Below are 19,304 nucleotides of genomic sequence, written 5' to 3'. Positions count from 1 at the left end.
GTTTTGTTTACATAGGCAGAGCTATGTCCAGTGTGTCTCCTCTGTGATTAGGGGGTTCTGGTTGACATCCGTTGGCCAGCTCCAGTTGAGGGGCTTGTTGACATTGCTCACCCCCCTAGCTGGAAGTGCAGAATTGCGTATTTATATGTGATTCTGCACAGAACGGCTGCCCTGTAACAGTAAATCTGCTATGGGGTGGTCTGCAAGTGGTTAACTGATCTGCCGTTTCGAATGATCATGTGATCAGGGAGATTATTGGCAGAGGTGCAAGCACTGTAACTGGAAGGATAGAGCCTCAGATCAGAACAGCTGGGATTTCAGCAGTTCCTGGCCTGGAGTGAAGAATATGTGCACGGCTCCTGGGGTATGCAGAGTGCAGATACATCTCCTAGGCCAGGGGTAGGCTGCCCTAAAGCGGTTGAGATCTACCTGAACAACATAGGAGAAGTCAAAGGTCGCAGGGTACAGTGTTGCCTTCTCACACCCAATTAAATCCTTAATTGCCGTACTGCCGTGTCACAATCCTGTGAATGGATTTAAATCAGGTGGTGAGGAGGCAACTTATCGCCTCCTCACCACCTGCCAAACACACTTTGATTGGTTTTCACACTGGTTTACCTGCACCATGTGTGCAGCGCAGTGCATCTGCAACTTTTGCATGTAAAATAAGATCATAATGCTGCAGAGAAGGTTAAGACAAAATGCTATTTAAAGTGGAACTTTACTCATAACAACTTGATAAAAAAAAAAAATGTTTCTACAATAATAATTATGCCACCAAAATTTAGTGTGTGCTGAAAATTTCTTACAGCATTGGTCCTGTTTCTTCTTGCTGAGGCTGCCATTTTGCACCAAGAACTAAACCAATCAATTTAACCATTAAAAAAAAAACAGTTAAATTCCTGGAATGCTGAAGACACACACTATCAGAATTTCTGCTGATTTTAATTTTTTTTTTTCTTCAGATTTACCAAAACCATGTAGTGCAAGGGCCTGCCTGATAGCATACACATTGAAACTCCTAAGGTTTGACCTTATTTTATATGGTTTTGGTAAATCTGAAGGAAAAAATCAGCAGAAAATCTGAGTGTGTATGGGGCTTAACTGTCACATTTGCTTGTGTCCTCAATTAAACCGTCAAACCATCAAATGGCTGATGTCATAAGTGATCACATGTACAGCATCGTGGCAGTTGCAGATCAAACAGAAGCAGCTTCCTTCGCTGTAAAGCATAGGAGGATTTAATCCTGCTTTAAGGCTGTCAGCAGATCGGCCTCTCTGTAAAACTGGATTTGTAACAGTAAAGACACTTTTTTTTTTTTTTCCTAAATGTTTTTACATAGCTATATCTGCAAAAGGAGCCAGCCAGAAGTGATCTAGCAGGACTTAATTTGCTGACTAAAGTTCCACTTTAATGTTCATTTCATGCTGTCATTACTGATTGTGTTTGATGCCTTTTTAAATCTTTTTCTATAGCAAAATGTTACCTTGGAATATAGAAATATTAACATCCACATTATTTATTTCAGTGGCCATTCTGGAGAGGAAGTCGTACTAGCAGACAGACACCTCAGACCTTCAGAAATTGAGAAACCTAAACGTGTGGTAAAAGATGGTGACTCTAGCTCTTCTGACAGTGAGACAGATGACCGTGCACCAGAGCAGGCCTTTGTGTCCACTATTATATCAACCACGGAACCAAGCTTCGACAAGTCTGAATCGGTACAGGAAAGTCTTCATAATGCACCGCGGGATGAAACTCCTGACATGATTGATATAAACAAAAATGTGTCAGAAATTGCAGAAAGATTAAATACTTGCAGTATTATTAATCACCAAGAAACAGTTGACTGTCAGGAAAAAGACTTAGGCCAGGCTTCTAAAAAGGCTCCAGTCAACATGACAGACAATGGTCGGTCTACAGAGAGCGCCATGGTGGACACTGCTGGTGTGACTCAGAGAGCAGTAAGCAAAACCGGTGCTGAGCATCTCCGAAGGTTAATCTCAAAGTCTAGAAGTTCTCAGACAGCACTCAAGGACAAAATTTCTCCAGTGGCAGTCAAAGGGAGCATGCTTGACATCCTCACACAGACACTGAATGAGTGGAAATCAGAAGAGACTTTGAAATTTTTCTTTGGATCCAGCTATGTGATAGAACCTCCAGTACCTAAGGAAGAGGTTCCTATTGCCAGTGACCAGACTGAGGAATTGGATGAAGATGACATTAGCTTTGAAGAAATTAAGGATACCAATCCTGCACGTTTGAATGAGTGTTTACCTTTCCAAAATGACAATAATGTATCAAATCCTCTTCCAGATTTTGGCAAACTTAAGAAAGAAACCAAATGTATGGAACTTCGAGTCCAGGAGTTTTTTAGAGGACAATATGTTTTGCCTGAAGAGATAGAAAATGAAAGGTTAGAAGAAAGCAAAAGTGCTTCAAAAAAGGTTAGTGATAAGTATTAAACATGACAGATCACATTGTTTGAGAATCAAATGATCTGAATGTTTGTATTGTGTGATACGTTAACAAAAGAAATACGTGAACATACGAGGTGTGTACCACTTAAGGGTTGAGCCTCTTTTTGACACTTTTTACAAGTTTAAAATCTTTCTTTCTTTTTTTTTTTTTTTTGCTATAAAATTACTTAGAACCCCCAAACATTTCATATATATTTTTCAGACACCCTAGAGCGTAAAATGGCGGTCGTTGCAATGCTTTGTCACGCTGTATTTGCACAGCATTATTACAAGCATTTTTGGGGTTTTTTTTTGGGGGGGGGGGGGGTGCACTTTTTTTTACTTAAAAAATGAGACAACAGTAAAGTTAGCCCAAATTTTTTTTTTATTGTGAAAGATAGTCACGCTTTAAAATTGTGCCCACTCGTGGAATGGTGACAAACTTTGACCCTTAAAAATCTCCATAAGCGACTTTTAAACATTTCTACAGATTACCGGTTATGAGTTGGTGGAGGTCTAGTACGAAAATTATTACTCTCGCTCTAACAAGCTCGGCGGGATGGGGTGCTTTAAATCCTTTTTTTTTAATTTTTTTTTTTTTATTCAATATTTTTACATTGTCATTCTTTAAAAAAAAAAAAAAAAAAAAAATTTGGGTCACTGTTTTATTCCTATTACAAGGAATGTAAACATCCCTTGTAATAGAAAAAAAGTATGACAGGACCTCTTAAATGTGAGATCTGTGCTCAAAAAGACCTCAGATCTCAGATCTCACATTTACACTTAAATGCAATAAAAAAAATGTAATGTCTTTAAAAAAAAAAATACAATTCCACTTTAAGTCCACTGAGCGTGGGGAGGATGTGATCGTCTCCGCCGCTACTGATGGCTCCAGTAAACGGTGGAGATGAGCAGGGGGGGAGCCCTCTCCCACCCCCAATTTTAAAAGTGATCTTGTGTCGATGCCGCCGAAGAGACTGCTTTTATCTTAAAGAGGACCACCCGCTGTTTCTGAAAATACCAGGATTATGGCAGTTAGCTGCTGGCATAACAATGGTATTTAGTGTCAAAATACCAATGTAGTAAGCATTTGGTGTTCTGTGCAATTTTACAAAAAATTTCAAATTGATACGTTGTTCAACTTTTAAACTTAGCATTTTTTTTTTTGGCACACGACAGAAAACACAACCAAACGAAATGGCGACTCATAATCAACTGAACGTCAGAGTGTTGCTGCTTGTCATGCAGGTTGAAACATGTTTAAGGTCACCACGCATAACTGGTTCTGACTGCTTTGTTCACTAGGTGGGATCACAGTCTCATTATTTAATACACATACCTCGTACTTGTTAACTTTTAGTCTCCTTTATATTTTTCTTGGCACTCCTGATATGCAGTTGTACTTACTGGTAGAATTCTATAATGAAGATCCACCACCTTATTGTTTCTCTGTTGGTCACTTACCATCACCGCTACCTCTGCTGTGCTTGCCAGTATGTTGAAAGATTCCCCATTCCCCAACTTATGAGGCTAGACTTTGGCACAAGCCATGTCAGTTGATAGAAGTAAAATGATTTTGCAGAATTGATGCATTGCTTATAATGTGGAAAGTTATCATTGAAAATATACACTACACAGTACTAGGATAATGTAAAGAAAGTGTAAACATGCACTGTAGAAATTGGTAATCAAATTCATTATTTGAATGTATAAATACGAGGTATTCTGCAAGGGATGAGATTAGTAAATTCAGATTTTCCTCTCATTTCTGTTTTTGAAGGTTTAGGTACATTTTCGACACTGCACACCCTATACATACTAATCTTATTTTGAACCATGATGCTAGGTTTTATTCAAGTAAGCATGTTCTTTTTAAGATCCTGCTTACATTGATGATTTGTGATGGCAAAAGCACAGTGACAAGTGTCCTAACTCCGACACTTCCCTTCTCTCTTAAAGTGATACTAAAGGTTTCTTTATTTATTAACAAACATGTCATACTTGCCTCCACTGTGCAGCTCGTTTTGCATAGAGTGGCCCTGAACCTCGTCTTCTGGGGTCCCTCGACGGCTCTCCCTTCTCCTCCCTGCATTAGATAACCCCCTCGGCGAAGCAATCTCCCGGGGGCTTACTTTGCGGGGGCGCTCCCGAGTCCGGCATTCGGCCCCGCCCCTGGCGGCCACGTCATTGGATTTGACTGACAGCAGCGGGAGCCAATGGCTGCGCTGCTATCAATCTATCCAATCAAGAGCCCCCTACCTGGGAGACAGTGCGTCCCCGTGCGACAAGTTTGAGGGTTCAGGTAAGTAAAACGAGGGGGGCTGGAGGGCCGGTCGATGCCAGGTGTTTTTTTTCACCGTAATGCATATTAATAACATGCTTTGTTGCTGTGGGTTTGCACAGAGCAGCCCTGATCATCCTCTTCTCGGGTCCCTCGCCAGCGCTCCTGCCCCCTACTGCCGAGTGCCCCCACAGCAAGCAGCTTGCTATTGGGGCACCTGAGCTGTGGCTTGGCCCTGCCCCTTTTTCTCTTCATTGGGTCACTGACTTCGATTGACAGCAGCAGGAGCCAATGGAACCCCGCTCCTGTCTCAGCCAGTGAGGAGGGAGAGTCCTGGACAGCAGAGACTCTCGTGCAACATCGCTGGATCGAGATGTGGTTTAGGTAAGTATTAGGGGGGCTGAGGGCGGCTACTGCACACAGAAGGTTTTGTTATCTTAATGCATAGAATTGCATACAATGCATTAAGATAAAAACAACCTTCTGACTTTAGAACCAGTTTAATTTATTACAGGTACTTATATAGTACTGTCTATTTACGCGGTGCTTTACACATGTATATTGTACATTCACGTAATGTTATGCTTTATTTCCAGGCTGAGGCCCCATGGGCTCCACTTCTGCCACTTGTAGATTCTTGTTCTCAGCAGCAAATCCGCAGGCGAATCGTACTTGAGAAGCTGAAAAAGGTGTAAGTTCTCTGCAGTGTTTTTGTGCAGTATTAACGGAAGCTATTATGCTGTTCTCTATCTTCAGAGGCAGTGACCTGGAATAAGCTTGTCAATCGGGGTCCTCCCTTAGGCCTTGTTTACACTTTTTTTTATAAAAATTTTTTGTTTGGGGGGGAGGCAGTAAAAATGCCTAGTCCAACCACTCCCCCCTTATGCTGTAAAGGCAGTGGAGCGGGCTGTACATGTACATGTTAACACCGTTTTGGAAGGGAAGCCCAGCAAAGTTGTTGGCATCAGTATTACTATGTCTAGGCGTGAAAGACCTCATCTATTCTTTCAGACCTCTATGGGTTCAGCAAGAAAATTACTACACTTTTAAGACGTGAGAAAATCAAACTGCAGAGATTATACAGAAGTCTTGTGAATAGTACAAATGAGAAGTGAACACAAAATGGTTTATAAGAAATTGAGATATTTGTGGAAGTGTTGTAAACGTCATTGAATACTTTTTATACTTTGTTAGTAACTATAGCTATGTTTGTGTAGTAAAAAAAAAAAGGGGGGGACAAAGGTGCACCACAATATCATCTATCTATCTATCTATCTATCTATCTATCTATCTATCTATCTATCTATCTTACCTTGGAGCTGGGACAAGCTCCCATCCTAGGCAGCACTCTCACCTGAGTGGCACCTACATTTTACTTTTAAATAAAAAAAAGCTCCATGTACACAACTCATACCCACAGCTGATCCAAAGGCAAAAAAATCCTAGTAAAGCAGGATCCTGTTTGCTCTAGCGGGGGGGGGGAAAAAAATCTTCCCTGATTCCCCAGGAGGCAATCTGTTATTCCCCAGATCAACAATCCCTGGTGTTATTGCCTATTAATATTTATACCCAGTTATCAGCATTATTCTTCAGCATGTAAACCAGACATACACTGTATTACCAAAAGTATTGGGACACCTGCCTGCACATGAACCTTAATGGCGTCTTAGTCCGTAGGGTTCAATATTGCATTGGCCCACCCTTTGCAGCTATAACAGCTTCAACTCTTCTGAGAAGGCTGTCCACAAGTTTTAGGAGTGTGTCTATGGGAATGTTTCACCATTCTTCCAGAAGCGCATTTGTGAAATTTAGGCACTGATGTGGACGAGATGGCCTCGCTCGCTGTCTCCGCTCTAATTCATCCCATAGGTGCTCTATCGGGTTGAGGTCAGGACTCTATGTAGGCCAGTCAAGTTCCTCTACCCCAAACTCGCTCGTTCATTATTTCCCGTAATTATCAGCCTCCTGTACCTCCTCATATTATATAGCATGCTTGTGTTTGTTGGTCACTATTATACCTTCTTTTTTGAATATGGTCTTTTTCATGGATGTCGACAAGACCGCCTGTAAAGTATAAAATTCAATAAAACCATTGACAAAGGAAAATTCCAAATACTAATTTAGTTTAAGGGATGATAAAAATATTTTCTTAAAAGCCGTTGATATGTGCAGATGCAGACGTTGTTCATGCTTTCCATCCCATCGATATCGGAGTGTAATTCCCCCAACCTTACTTCAGTGCAGCCTGCCTGCGAAAATACTAACATTCCTCCTCATTCCAACAGTCTTCACTGCCCGGCATTGCACAGCCTTTGCAGTAAAAAAAAAAAAAACTCTCTCCAAGCACCCCTGTTTACTGCACATGTTCGGTGCGACCCCATTCATTCCTGTGGGTGAGCAGCACCCCAGCCATTCAGCATTGTACAGCCCCCCCATAGGAATGACTAGAGTTGTGGCATGCATGCGTACTACCTAGCGGGGACGTTTTCTGAGAAAAAGCTGTACAGCACTGGGCCAGCCCACACAGCGAAGATTACTGGAACTGAAAGATATCTAGGCATTTTTCCAGGCATGCTACTTTCAGGGAGCACTAAAGGCACAGTTTATTGTTTTCTCTAATTATATGATAAAAATCTGATAATATATTAGAACAGTCTTTCTTGCCGGTAATAAGCCCATGTGTGAGCAGCTTCGTGAAACCTTTGCAACAGTTAAGTGTTCATCTGATGGATGCTTTTGATATGAACATTATACAGATCTGCACAATAATCATTGTAGGTGATGTAAAATGATTACATTTTTTCTTCTTTACAGACTTCCTGCTATTTTAGTGCCACTTCAGATTCCATATAGTGATGTATCTAAACAATTGCACAACCTGGTGAAAACCTTTAGGTGAGTACGTTTTTGCTCATAATTTGACTTTTGCTTTAACTTTTACAACAGTGTCTCTTCTGCTCTACCCTCTACTGGTTGTGTCAGCAGTATTATTAACCACTTCAGCCCCAGAAGGTTTTACCCCTTCATGGCAAGGACATGTTTTTGCTATTTCGCACTTCTCTAATTTAATAATTGTGTGGTAATGCAACACTGTACCCAAACAAAATGTATATAATTTTTTCCCACACAAATACAGCTTTTTTTGAGGGGTATTTGATTACCAATGGGTTGTTTATTTTTTTTATATATAAATGAAAATGTATATATATATTAGAATTTTTTAATAAAAATTTATACAACTCACGGTCAGAAATCTGGCACTAACTGCCACTGATTTCACTAGTGATACTATACATTGTCATTGTACTAATGACACTGGCAGGGAAGGGGTTAATGTCTAGGGCAATCAAAGTGTTGATTCAGAGCTTCTCTTTATGAAATACACAAGTCCTAATGTATTAAATTCTGCAATTGTATGAATGTTGGAGACGTGGAGAACTTATTAACACCTGGGGTCATATTTATAAAGCAGTAAATGTGATATTAAATAAACATTCACTGCACATGAGTATTTCTAGTGCACGTGTTTTGAATTACAGGGAATGATTATGTGACAATCACGGTTTTATAAATACAGTTGTGTCAAAAAATATTTGCCCCCTTTCTGAATTTTTTTTTTTTTTGCACATTTGTCGAACTTAAATGATCATCAAACAAATTGTATTATTACACATAGCTAACCCAAGTAAATACAAAATGAAGTTTTTAAATGATGGTTTCATTTATTAAGGCAAAAAAGCTGTCCAAACCTGCCTGGCTTTATGTGAAAAAGTAATTGCCCCCTAAAGCTAATAACTGGTTGTGAAACAAAGTGTAGCGCTAAAAGAATGAGTGTACAAAATCTAAAAACAATTTGTACGAAAGATATTAGCAACCTGTGTTGAACCACAGAGGAGTCTCACACTTGTTCTGAAATCAGTGTAGACAACAATATGTATAATGTATAATCCCCAATGGAGTACACATACAACTTATATGTGAAAAATTTGATATCAATAAAGTGACATGACATGAATCAGGAAGATTTGAACAATTAATAGTGTATCAGGGATATGCCCCTGTTGATGACCGCTTGTGTCGAAACGCATCGGGAAGCATTACTTGCACCCTACATTGCTTTTTTGAATCGATTTTAGGAAAGACAGAAGACCGCCATGGTTGCCAAGCGTTCAGGAACTTAGCATGCATATCGTTGCAAATGCTAGACATATGTTCGTTAAGCATCAACACGGTCATGCAATCTCTTACCCCCTGGAAGGTAACAGATGGTTTCCTCCACCATCCACAAATAAATTAATCTTATATTTGTGGCCTGTAAGGCCATCTCCAGAGGCTAGGCTGAAGAGAGCTGGGGACAGAGGGCATCCCTGTCTTGTACCTCTGAAGATCGAGAAAGGGGAGGAGAAAAACCCTGCATATTGCACCGAAGCAGAGGGGGCCCAACACAAGGCCTGGATACAGGCTAAGATGGCCTCTCCAAAACCCTAGCGGCATAGTACCAATCGCAAGTACTCCCTTTATAGGGTGTGTTGGCTATCCTTTCAAGATAGAAATGAGTCCGATATTCTGTTATCCTCAACATCATCTGGCATTATATCAGTCTTAAAGTGTGACTAAACATCATAAAAATCTATCAATAAATGCTGTATTACATGATGTTCATACACACACAGTCATTATGAGATTTGTTTTCTGTATTCTGCAAAAAACCTGGTTGATCCTGCTGCTCTCTAGCTCCACCTTCTGTTCATGTTCCCAATTCAGTTAGGGATTTTGCAGCTGTGGTGGCAACTTTGCACATGCTCGATTTAGCAGAGTTTCTATGCTGAGCATTTCCTCCCTATCGCATCTGAGCAGCTCGTGTGTGTATATAGAGTCACACATATGGGCGTATACACAGTGGTAAATGACAGTCCTCTTCCCCTCTCCTCCATGCCCACTAACCAGCTAGACACAATGGGGATTAATATTACATGTAGATTAATGGAGGCTTTGCCTCCCTCTTATGCCAAGACATGCTGGAGGGGCGTGACACAGCCTGTGACTGGCAGAAATCTGCCCACACCATGTTATTGCCAAAAATAATAAAGCTTTGATCTCAAATTTTGGCATGGCAATTTTAAACCATTTATTGATATTATTGATTTTTTACTCTGTATTCCGAAGAAAGTTATATATATCATATGTCATGTAACAGCTGTATATCAATTAGGAAAAAGGTACTTAGATTTTTTTTTTTTTTTATTAAAATAATTAGTGTCATCATCTACATACAAAAATAGAAGGAACAATGTAAATTAAACAGTGTGTGTTTTAGTATCGCTTTAACAGCTTATCTAACATTTCTTGCCCAAAGTGAGAAGATTCTTTTACAGTCTCTGCATCATAAAGCAACATTATCTCCCCCTCCCCCCTCCTCTCTCCTTGTAGTGACTGTCTACATATCTCTTTGAAACACATTAAATTAACCCTAATCATTAAAGTGGTTGTAAAGTCAGAAGTTTTTTTATCTTAATAGCTTAAGGCACGCTCCTCCAGCGATGTGCATGAGTGCCTCGGGCCATCCTGATCGGCTGAGGCACAGCACTGGTGCCATTGGCTCTCGCTGCTGCCAATAAAAGTCAGTTAGCCAATCAGGACAGAGGGGGGTCAAACTGTCGCAGGTCAATCCCAGTTCTTCACTTTATATTGGCTAAGGTATTTTTATTTTTTCTTCTTTTTTAAATGACAGCAATTTCAGTGAACATTATTCACTTTCTTATTATTTCCCATGTTCCTTATATTTGGAAGGATAACATTGGAATAAGATTTATCTGAGAGTTTATATCGGGTAACCAGAACCATCTTTTTCCTCTTCCCTCACTGTGAGAAGACATTCTAACATTAAAAGGCTACTATGATGATATCGGTAACCTCTTCCCCCCTCTGTGTTGGAGACTAGGAGAGATGACGGTCTTCTGTCACTGTGCCCTGCAGAGGGGACTAATAAAGAGCGGATGGTGAGCTATTGAGCTGAAATTTTCCCCTCCACTGACTTCTTTAGAAACACTTCCCATTCATCCCACTTGCTGTAATGTTTTAGTCCATTCTGCACAGATGAGAAAAAGCTCTAAGGAGATCTCTGAAGACTTTTTAGTACAGTTATAGTTCACTCCCAGCAAAGTCCCAGCGTGCCTGTACGCTTTTGTTACCAAAACGGAGATGTCACATTATTCCCGGGAGAGTGTCTGTCTTTTAGGCCATGAAAGTAAACTAAAAGGTAAATTATTTGCTTCACTTGGGTTCTAAGATTCAGTATCTCCCTCCCCAGTATAACCATTGGTCTATAAAAATGGCCTTAATGATGATACATGTCACTCTCCTCCTAAGGAGTAATACAAAAGAAAATAAAACATTTGGGTAGACTACAGTACTATAAGGTTTAAAACGCAACCAAATAGTGTTCTGTAGTATTAAGTGAGACAAGTGTGACTATTTTTCCATTTCTTTATTTTTTAATCCTTTATTTAGAGGTATGCAGTGTAAAATCACAGCATGACATGACAAGCCAAAGTTAATATCCATTTATGGTAATGTAAAAACATTACAACAACAAAATAAAAAACAAAAACTACAAATATATCAATAAACGATCAGACAAAATTCCAGCACTTCAGTATAAAGTGTCTATAAACTTCAAGCCGTAGCCTCTACAGCATGTATGTTATACCTGAAGGGTTCCACATGTACTGCCACTTTAAGGCTGGCTCCACCCAGGAGTGATGCCAAGGGTCAAGGGGTATGGTAGCCATCTTGGACACATGTAAGAGCCTAATAAGATGTACTGTCCTGAGATGCATGTTGCAGTGTAAACTGAGTACTGGAAATAAACTTCCATTGTTCCAGACCAGAGTCTTGTGTCTCTCACAACACAGAGGATATAACAGTGGCGACGAGGATGGGATTTACAAAGTGTCTATCAGTCTGAGAGAGAGACAAAGACATTGTGGATTGTTACCTGGATAAAAGCAATCACAGATCCCAGCAGGAAAATGTCATTGATCGGGACATTAAGTGAATTTGATGGAGAACAGACATCCTGGAGTTCCTGGGTGGAGAGACTGGAACAGTATTTCAGTGCAAATGCCATCCCAGGTGAAAGGCAAGTAGCAGTATTTGTGACAGTGGTCGGTGCTCAGACATATGACACTCTCAGGGATCTCCTTTTTCCTGTAAAACCAGCAACTAAGACATTGGCAGAGCTCCTGACACTGTTAGAGGGTCACTTCCAGCCTAAACCACTAGAGATTGCAGAAAGATTTCGTTTTTATCAGAGGCAGCAGCAGCCAGGTGAAGAAATTAAAGCTTATGTGCTCGCCCTTCGCAGACTAGCCTCTACCTGTTCTTTTGGGGAGTACCTACCTACTGCACTGAGAGATAAGTTTGTCATGGGACTGAATTGTGACTCTAGCCAAAAGAGACTGTTAACAGAGAAAGACCTTACCCTTGCAAAGGCAATTGAGATAGCTTCAATGATGGAAATGGCTGTGAAAGATACAGAGGAATTGAACCCCCAGGGCAGAAGAGAAGAGGTGAAACAAGAAGTTTTCAGAACAGCAGTCAAGCCCACAGTTGCAAACTGGAAATACAGACCTCCACCAAGCCGGGGGTTAGCTTGCTACCATTGTGGGAATACAGACCATGATCACAAAGTCTGCAGGTTTAAGGATCAGACCTGTCATAATTGTGGTAAAACAGGACATCTGAAACGAGTTTGCCGGAGCAAGAAGGTGCGAGATAAACAACCTCTGAACCCCAAGACAAAGACCTATATGGTGGGAAGATATACATCATCATCTGAGTCAGAGGATGAGGAAGTGCTCCACAGTTTAGACATGCATCATATGCACTCAGCACCCTCTGCAATGACTGTAGAGGTAACCATTGAGGGAAAGAAACTAAAGATGGATGTAGACACAGGAGCAGCAGTTTCAGTTATCACTCAGAAACAATGGAGACAACTTCAGACCCGAAGAACTGTCCGCCCAACGCCAATCAAACTGCAGACATACTCAAAGCAGATACTCCACCCACTGGGTTATGCAAAAGTGCAGGTATTGTACAAGGGTCAGACAAAGAGACTGTCATTATATATACTAGAGAATGGGGGACCCCCTCTCTTTGGGAGAGACTGGATTGCTCACTTTGGTATGCCAGACATCGCCATAAATCCCTGTAACACTGTGACAATTCCATTAGGAGATAATGAGGGATGGGTGTTGTCCCTGAAGCAGCGGTTCCCAAAGATCTTTGATGACCAGTTGGGGAAAATAAAGCATGACTGTGTGAGACTCAAGCTGAAACCCAACGCCCAGCCTAAGTTCTTCAAAGCTCGCACAGTACCTTTCGCACTCCGAGCAGGAGTGGAAGCAGAACTAAGTCGGCTGGAGGAACAAGGTGTCATCTCAAAGGTAGAGCACAGCGAGTGGGCATCACCTGTTGTACCAGTGAAGAAAGCGAATGGGGACTTGCGCATTTGTGGCGATTTCCGCATGGCACTGAACTCCCAACTGGAAATAGACCAGTACCCTCTACCCAGAGTAGATGACATTTTTGCCTCTCTTGCAGGGGGTCAAAAGTTCACCAAGCTTGATCTCAAACAAGCATATTTACAGTTTGAGGTCCATCCTTCTTCCCGCAAGTTTCTGACCATCAACACCCACAAGGGACTGTATGAGTACAATCGGATGGTGTTTGGTGTAGCCTCTGCCCCAGCCATTTGGCAACGGAAGATGGATGAGATTTTGGCGGACATTCCTTTCACTCAGTGCCTGTTAGATGACATGCTCATCACGGGACGGACGGACCAGGAACACAAGCAAAACGTGGAGCTTGTGTTGGAAAGACTCCAAGAGCAGGGTCTGAAAGTGAACTTAGCAAAATGCCAATTCATGGTGCCGAAATTGGAGTTTTGTGGCCACCTTGTGGATGCAGACGGTATACACACCACAGAAGCCAAGGTTGATGCCTTAGTCAAAGCTCCTGCCCCCAACCAATGTCCAGCAGCTGCGATCATACCTTGGCTTGCTGAATTATTACCACAAATTTCTGCCAGATCTGGCACACACCTTGTTTCCGTTGAACAAGCTTTTGGAGAAACACTCCAGATGGGACTGGTCGGCTGCATGCCAACGCGCTTTTGAAGTCTCTAAGCGGAAGCTGTTGGCGTCACGCATGCTTGTTCACTATGACCTCCAGAAGCCTCTGACCTTGGCTTGTGATGCCTCACCCTATGGTCTGGGGGCTGTACTGTCTCACATCTTACCAGATGGGTCAGAAAAACCAGTGGCATTTGCCTCCAGGTCTTTGACAAAAGCAGAAAGCAATTACTCACACATTGACAAAGAGGCTCTTGCGCTGATATGGGCAATTAAGAAGTTTCATCTTTACCTGTATGGTAGGGAATTCACCATACTGACAGACCATAAACCACTCCTTCAGATCTTTAGCCCTGACAAAGGCATCTCTCAGACTACTGCGGCCCGCCTCCAACGCTATGCCCTGTTCTTGGGAGCGTACAGTTATAAAATCCAGTATCGCGGTCATGATGCCAATGCTAATGCGGACGCAATGTCCCGACTGACAGGGAGGTCAATGGACTCCTCTCCACCGGTCAAGAGTTGTCGTTACACCAGCCTGTCCTTCTTGTCTTCTGGGGAGATAGCAGCCCATACAGCCAAGGATACCTTTCTGAAAACAATACTCTCCTGGGTACGGTCCGGTTGGCCTGCAACCGTCACACAGGATTATGAACCTTATTTCCGTAGGCGTATGGAATTAACTGTGGCTGGTAACTGTGTTTTATGGGGAGACCGAGTGATCATTCCACAGACCCTCCGGAGACACATTCTGGACTTGCTACATACTGGTCATCCCGGGGGCACACGTATGAAACAAAAGGCCCGAGGCTATGTGTGGTGGCCAAACTTAGACTCGGATATCACAACATATGTGAATGCTTGTGCTGGATGTGCACAAACTGCAAGAGACCCTCCTCGAGGGTGCGTCCAGCCCTGGACTTGGCCCACGGTTCCTTGGTTTCGACTACACTTGGACTTTGCAGGTCCGATCAGAGGACACACCTTCTTGATCATAGTGGACGCCCATTCAAAGTGGCCTGAGGTCATTCCTGTTACTCAGCCAACAACTAAGGCAACAGTTTCCATACTGTTACATCTCGCTGCTACATTTGGATACCCCAGAGAAATCGTTACAGACAACGGTGCACAATTCACCAGTCAGGAGTTTCAGCGTTTCTTGACTGCCCACAACATCAAACACAAGTTGACCGCACCTTACCACCCAGCTACAAATGGTCAAGCAGAGCGGTTTGTGCAGACTTTTAAACGCTATTTCAAAGCTACAGTGGCTACAAGTAAACAGCAGTCCCTGTCACCCCAGCAGCTGGACTCCTTCCTTTCTGCTTACAGAAACACACCACATGCAACCACCGGGAAAACTCCAGCAGAACTCCTTCTGGGTCGGCAGCCATGGACTGTTTTGGACATGCTCCGCCCACAAACAGTCCAGGAACATGTACTGCAGTCCCAAGACAAGATGGTCAAACACCATGAGATCCCCCGATTCACAGCCCAACAAAAGGTATGGGCCCGATCTTATGGGGCTTCCAACACCCGTTGGCTTCCTGCTGTCATTGCAGAGACTTTGGGACCCAAGATGTATAGGGTCTGCCTGGAAGATGGTTCTATTTGCAGAAGGCATGCGGACCAACTGCGCCCTCGTTTTCAACTGCATGAATCCCTGACGCCGGCTGAACCACCAGTGTTGCAAGGAACTGCTCCCAGCGGATCAGGATGCATGGGAACTGATGATTGGGGGGACTCTGATCTTTTGAACTCAGCTCCAACAGAGCCCTCCAGCCCTGGTCTGGAGGTTGGTTCACCCACTGAGCTGGGGGATCCCTTCTTGGCACCGCCATTGCCCATTCCAGTCGACCCTGTTTCCTCTGATCCCGAGTCGATGGGTGCCCGCCCTCAACGACACTGTCGCCCTCCTGACCGGTTTCAGCTTCAAGACCGGTTACGAGACTTTCGACGGGGCCGCCGAAAGTGATCCAATGACATTGTATCCCCGCAACTGTCCCTGGAATCTTGCTCTCACATTTGGATGCAGGAAAAGTCCTGTGCATCTCCTGTGTTTGGAGGACTGTTATTGGACAGTTATTAGTTAATGTTTTGTGCCTTTTCTCGTTTTTTTTTTTTGTTTGTTTTTTTGTTTTGTTTTTTGTTTTTTGTTTTTAGGGATGGATGGAAGGTGTTATACCTGAAGGGTTCCACATGTACTGCCACTTTAAGGCTGGCTCCACCCAGGAGTGATGCCAAGGGTCAAGGGGTATGGTAGCCATCTTGGACACATGTAAGAGCCTAATAAGATGTACTGTCCTGAGATGCATGTTGCAGTGTAAACTGAGTACTGGAAATAAACTTCCATTGTTCCAGACCAGAGTCTTGTGTCTCTCACAACACAGAGGATATAACAATGTATATCCTACATTGTGATGGAGAACATATAAAAAAAAACAAATGACACGCCACACTGAAAGGAGGAAAAAATAAAAAAAAAATGATAGGAACAACTAGCATGTATGAAACTCATATGGGTTGGGGAAAGAAACATAAGTGGTACATGGTGAAGGGCCCTTCTTTGCCCCTTAGATCAGTTGTACCCAACTATCAGAGCATACAGAGTAATGTTTTTTGGTTTATGGAAGTAAAGAGTAGACAACCTAGATGTCTGAATAAAGAGTAAAAAGAATGAAAGAGGAGGGAGGGTGGGGTGCTTCGGCAGAGTTGGCGGTACAAAACATTAAGTTCCCCTAGGGCAGTGATGGCGAACCTTGGCACCCCAGATGTTTTGGAACTATATTTCCCATGATGCTCATGCACTCTGCAGTGTGGTGGAGCATCATGGGAAATGTAGTTCCAAAACATCTGGGGTGCCAAGGTTCGCCATCACTGCCCTAGGGGAAGGAGCCTCAGTTTAAGAGTAAGTCAAATATTCATCTGAGAAGCAAGTGTGACTATTTATGCACCCCATGCTGCCAGTCCAAATTTCCCTACACTTCCAAGTGAACCTGAAATTTCTTACTATTGGACTCTTAACCATAAACCCTTCAGCTCTCACACATGTACTGTATACCCTTTATGGACCAAAGCTATTTTACATTTCTACTATATTATTTGAAGATCATTTTGTCATTACTTAACATAATAAAGTAATACTATTTTTATTTTTTCAGATAATGTTTTTAAATAATTTTATTTTATTCCTTACAATACCATAGACACAAATTCACAGAAAAAAAAATTCTACTTTGATCTGTGTTAACAGATTTGTTTTATAACAAAAGTGATCGTAAACGATCACCTTGTAAAACAATCCATTCAGTTTAAAATTCAAATGAAAGGCAAAACATTTGTCTATAGATATAAAAAAAACATAAATACCATTTTTTTTTTTCCCTTTTTGTATAAAGGCCTGTACACATGATCAAACTTTTTGAAAACAAACCTGCAAATTAGCTGTTTTAAGGCAACATCCGACCGTGTGTATGCTCCATCGGACAAACTTTTTCAGTTTTCATCGGACAAATGGCTGTGCGAACAGACAAATTTTTGGACAACTTAAGTCCGATGGAGCAAAGTTCGATCGTGTGTACAGAAAACTATCGGACTTTACAAACACACATGCTCAGAACCAATGCTAAAGATCAGAAAACAATACAGAAGTTGACCAAAGGTGGCAGGAAAGAGCAGAAAAACCACGTGATTTGGTGAAAGTTGGCTGAAAAAGTCTGATCGTGTGTATGCTTAAGTTCAGGGCCAACATCCTTTGTACAAAAGTCCACGGGAAAGTTTGTATAAAGTCCGATCGTGTGTATGAGGCTTAAGTGATTATGTTCCCTCTGTTCTTAGGTTCACAAGAGCTGAGGGAGGGGAAGCAGCAGTACACTGAGAGAACGCTGAGTTCCCAGCATAGCTAGAGAACTGATTGCTGTGTGTGTTCTCCATCTTAGTGTGGTCAGTTTTTAATAGAAAAGCAGAGGTACTGATGGGAATACCTGGGATTTCACACAAAGGAAGCAATATATAAAGAACAGGATACTTTCTCATACAAGTACATGGGACAGCAGGCATATATCAGGAATAGGAAATGCTGGGGTAACAAAAGTTAAAAACTTGTAAGGTTGCTTTGACTGACTTTATACTGTGTACATATGAATGGAACAGAGTACATGTACTGTAACGGGGATATTGCATTGAATTTCTAAATGATTCTTCTAAACAGTGTTTACAAACAAAGAAAAAATGTATATAAATGGCCGCGCTTAGGAAGGGGGGTTCAGGTTGTTGCCGCCTTTAATTCCTCAGCCTCTGCTAGGAGTCTGTGGCTCTATAACTGTTTGTAATGTTGATATAGAGCTAGTGGCGCTACCTGTGCCAGCACTTTTTTGCACTTGTGCACCTTATTAGTTTATAGTATATATTTTTCATATATTTGGTGGAAGTTACAGTAGTAGTATTAAGATTAAGACCTGAAGTCTCCTTGCATATACCGTAGAATAGAACTGTGTATGAGGGAATACATTCAGGTTTCTTAATTTATAGGTGGGTACATCACGTACACGTATAGTTTTACTTTTTCCAATTTTTTATTTACCTTTCTTTCCCTCTCCTTTCCGGGCTATTATCCTACTCAAAATAAGTACACACAGCTGACAATGTGGTGTGCATACTAACTGACCCCATTGTCTACAATAAGTATTGTTAAACAAAATTTGGTAATTTCATAGATAGAATAATTAGTCTGGCACAGGTAGCGCCACTAGCCCTATATCAACATTACAAACAGTGTTTACAAACACTCTTTATTGCTTTGTTCTGTTTAAAGCTTTAATTTTGAAAGCAAGCAAGAGCACAGGGAGAAGCAACAGCAGGGGGAGGAGAGGAGAATGAAGAGCTGAGAGAAATACAAAGGCCACTATTCTGAAAATGCTAGTTACCTGGCTGTATTGCGTTTTATCTACTTCAGTGCTTTGTAGTCAGTAGCCCAAAACAAGTAAGAAGTAAGTAGAGATAGAAATGCTAACCTGTGTCCTACTTGTTTCAGTTGAGTAACTCAGAGTAGTAAAGCCATTGGGTTAAAGTGGTTGTAAACCCTTACAAACCACTTTGACCTACAGGTAAGCCTAGATTAAGGCTTACGTGTAGGTCCAATAAATATCTCCTAAACCTACACGGTTTAGGAGATGTTTACTAAAAGACAGTCGTGGCACGCAGGCGCACTATCGCCTTTAGCAGCATGCCGCTGCTAATGGCGATATGCCATTAGGGGAGGCTCCCGTGTGAATGCACGGTAGTGACGTCATCGCTGCTCCAGAGCTGTGAGTGGCCGGAGAAGCGATACCCGGAAGAAGATGGATGCTCCGGACTACAAGGGACAGTGGTGACATCGCTGGCTCCTGTGTCAGGTAAGTGACATGTAATAGTAGCCCATTATGCTT

General features: G+C 42.0%; 1 protein-coding gene across 2 annotated transcripts in view; it reads left to right on the top strand.

The window, feature by feature from the left end:
• RPAP2 (RNA polymerase II associated protein 2) overlaps nucleotides 1-19,304 on the top strand; it is a 122,427-nt gene that overhangs the window by 43,179 nt on the left and 59,944 nt on the right. For both annotated transcript variants that reach the window (XM_077452918.1, XM_077452919.1), the window contains 3 exons: nucleotides 1,530-2,448; nucleotides 5,338-5,432; nucleotides 7,556-7,636. In XM_077452918.1, coding sequence (XP_077309044.1) covers nucleotides 1,530-2,448; nucleotides 5,338-5,432; nucleotides 7,556-7,636 — 1,095 coding nt within the window. The remainder of the gene's footprint in view (nucleotides 1-1,529; nucleotides 2,449-5,337; nucleotides 5,433-7,555; nucleotides 7,637-19,304) is intronic.

The sequence above is a fragment of the Lithobates pipiens genome, unplaced genomic scaffold (genome assembly GCF_037356315.1).
Source record: "Lithobates pipiens isolate NorthernLeopardFrog02 unplaced genomic scaffold, aLitPip1_a1.2 Scaffold_23, whole genome shotgun sequence".
NCBI lineage: Eukaryota > Metazoa > Chordata > Amphibia > Anura > Ranidae > Lithobates > Lithobates pipiens.
This window is presented reverse-complemented; position numbering and strand designations above follow the sequence as displayed.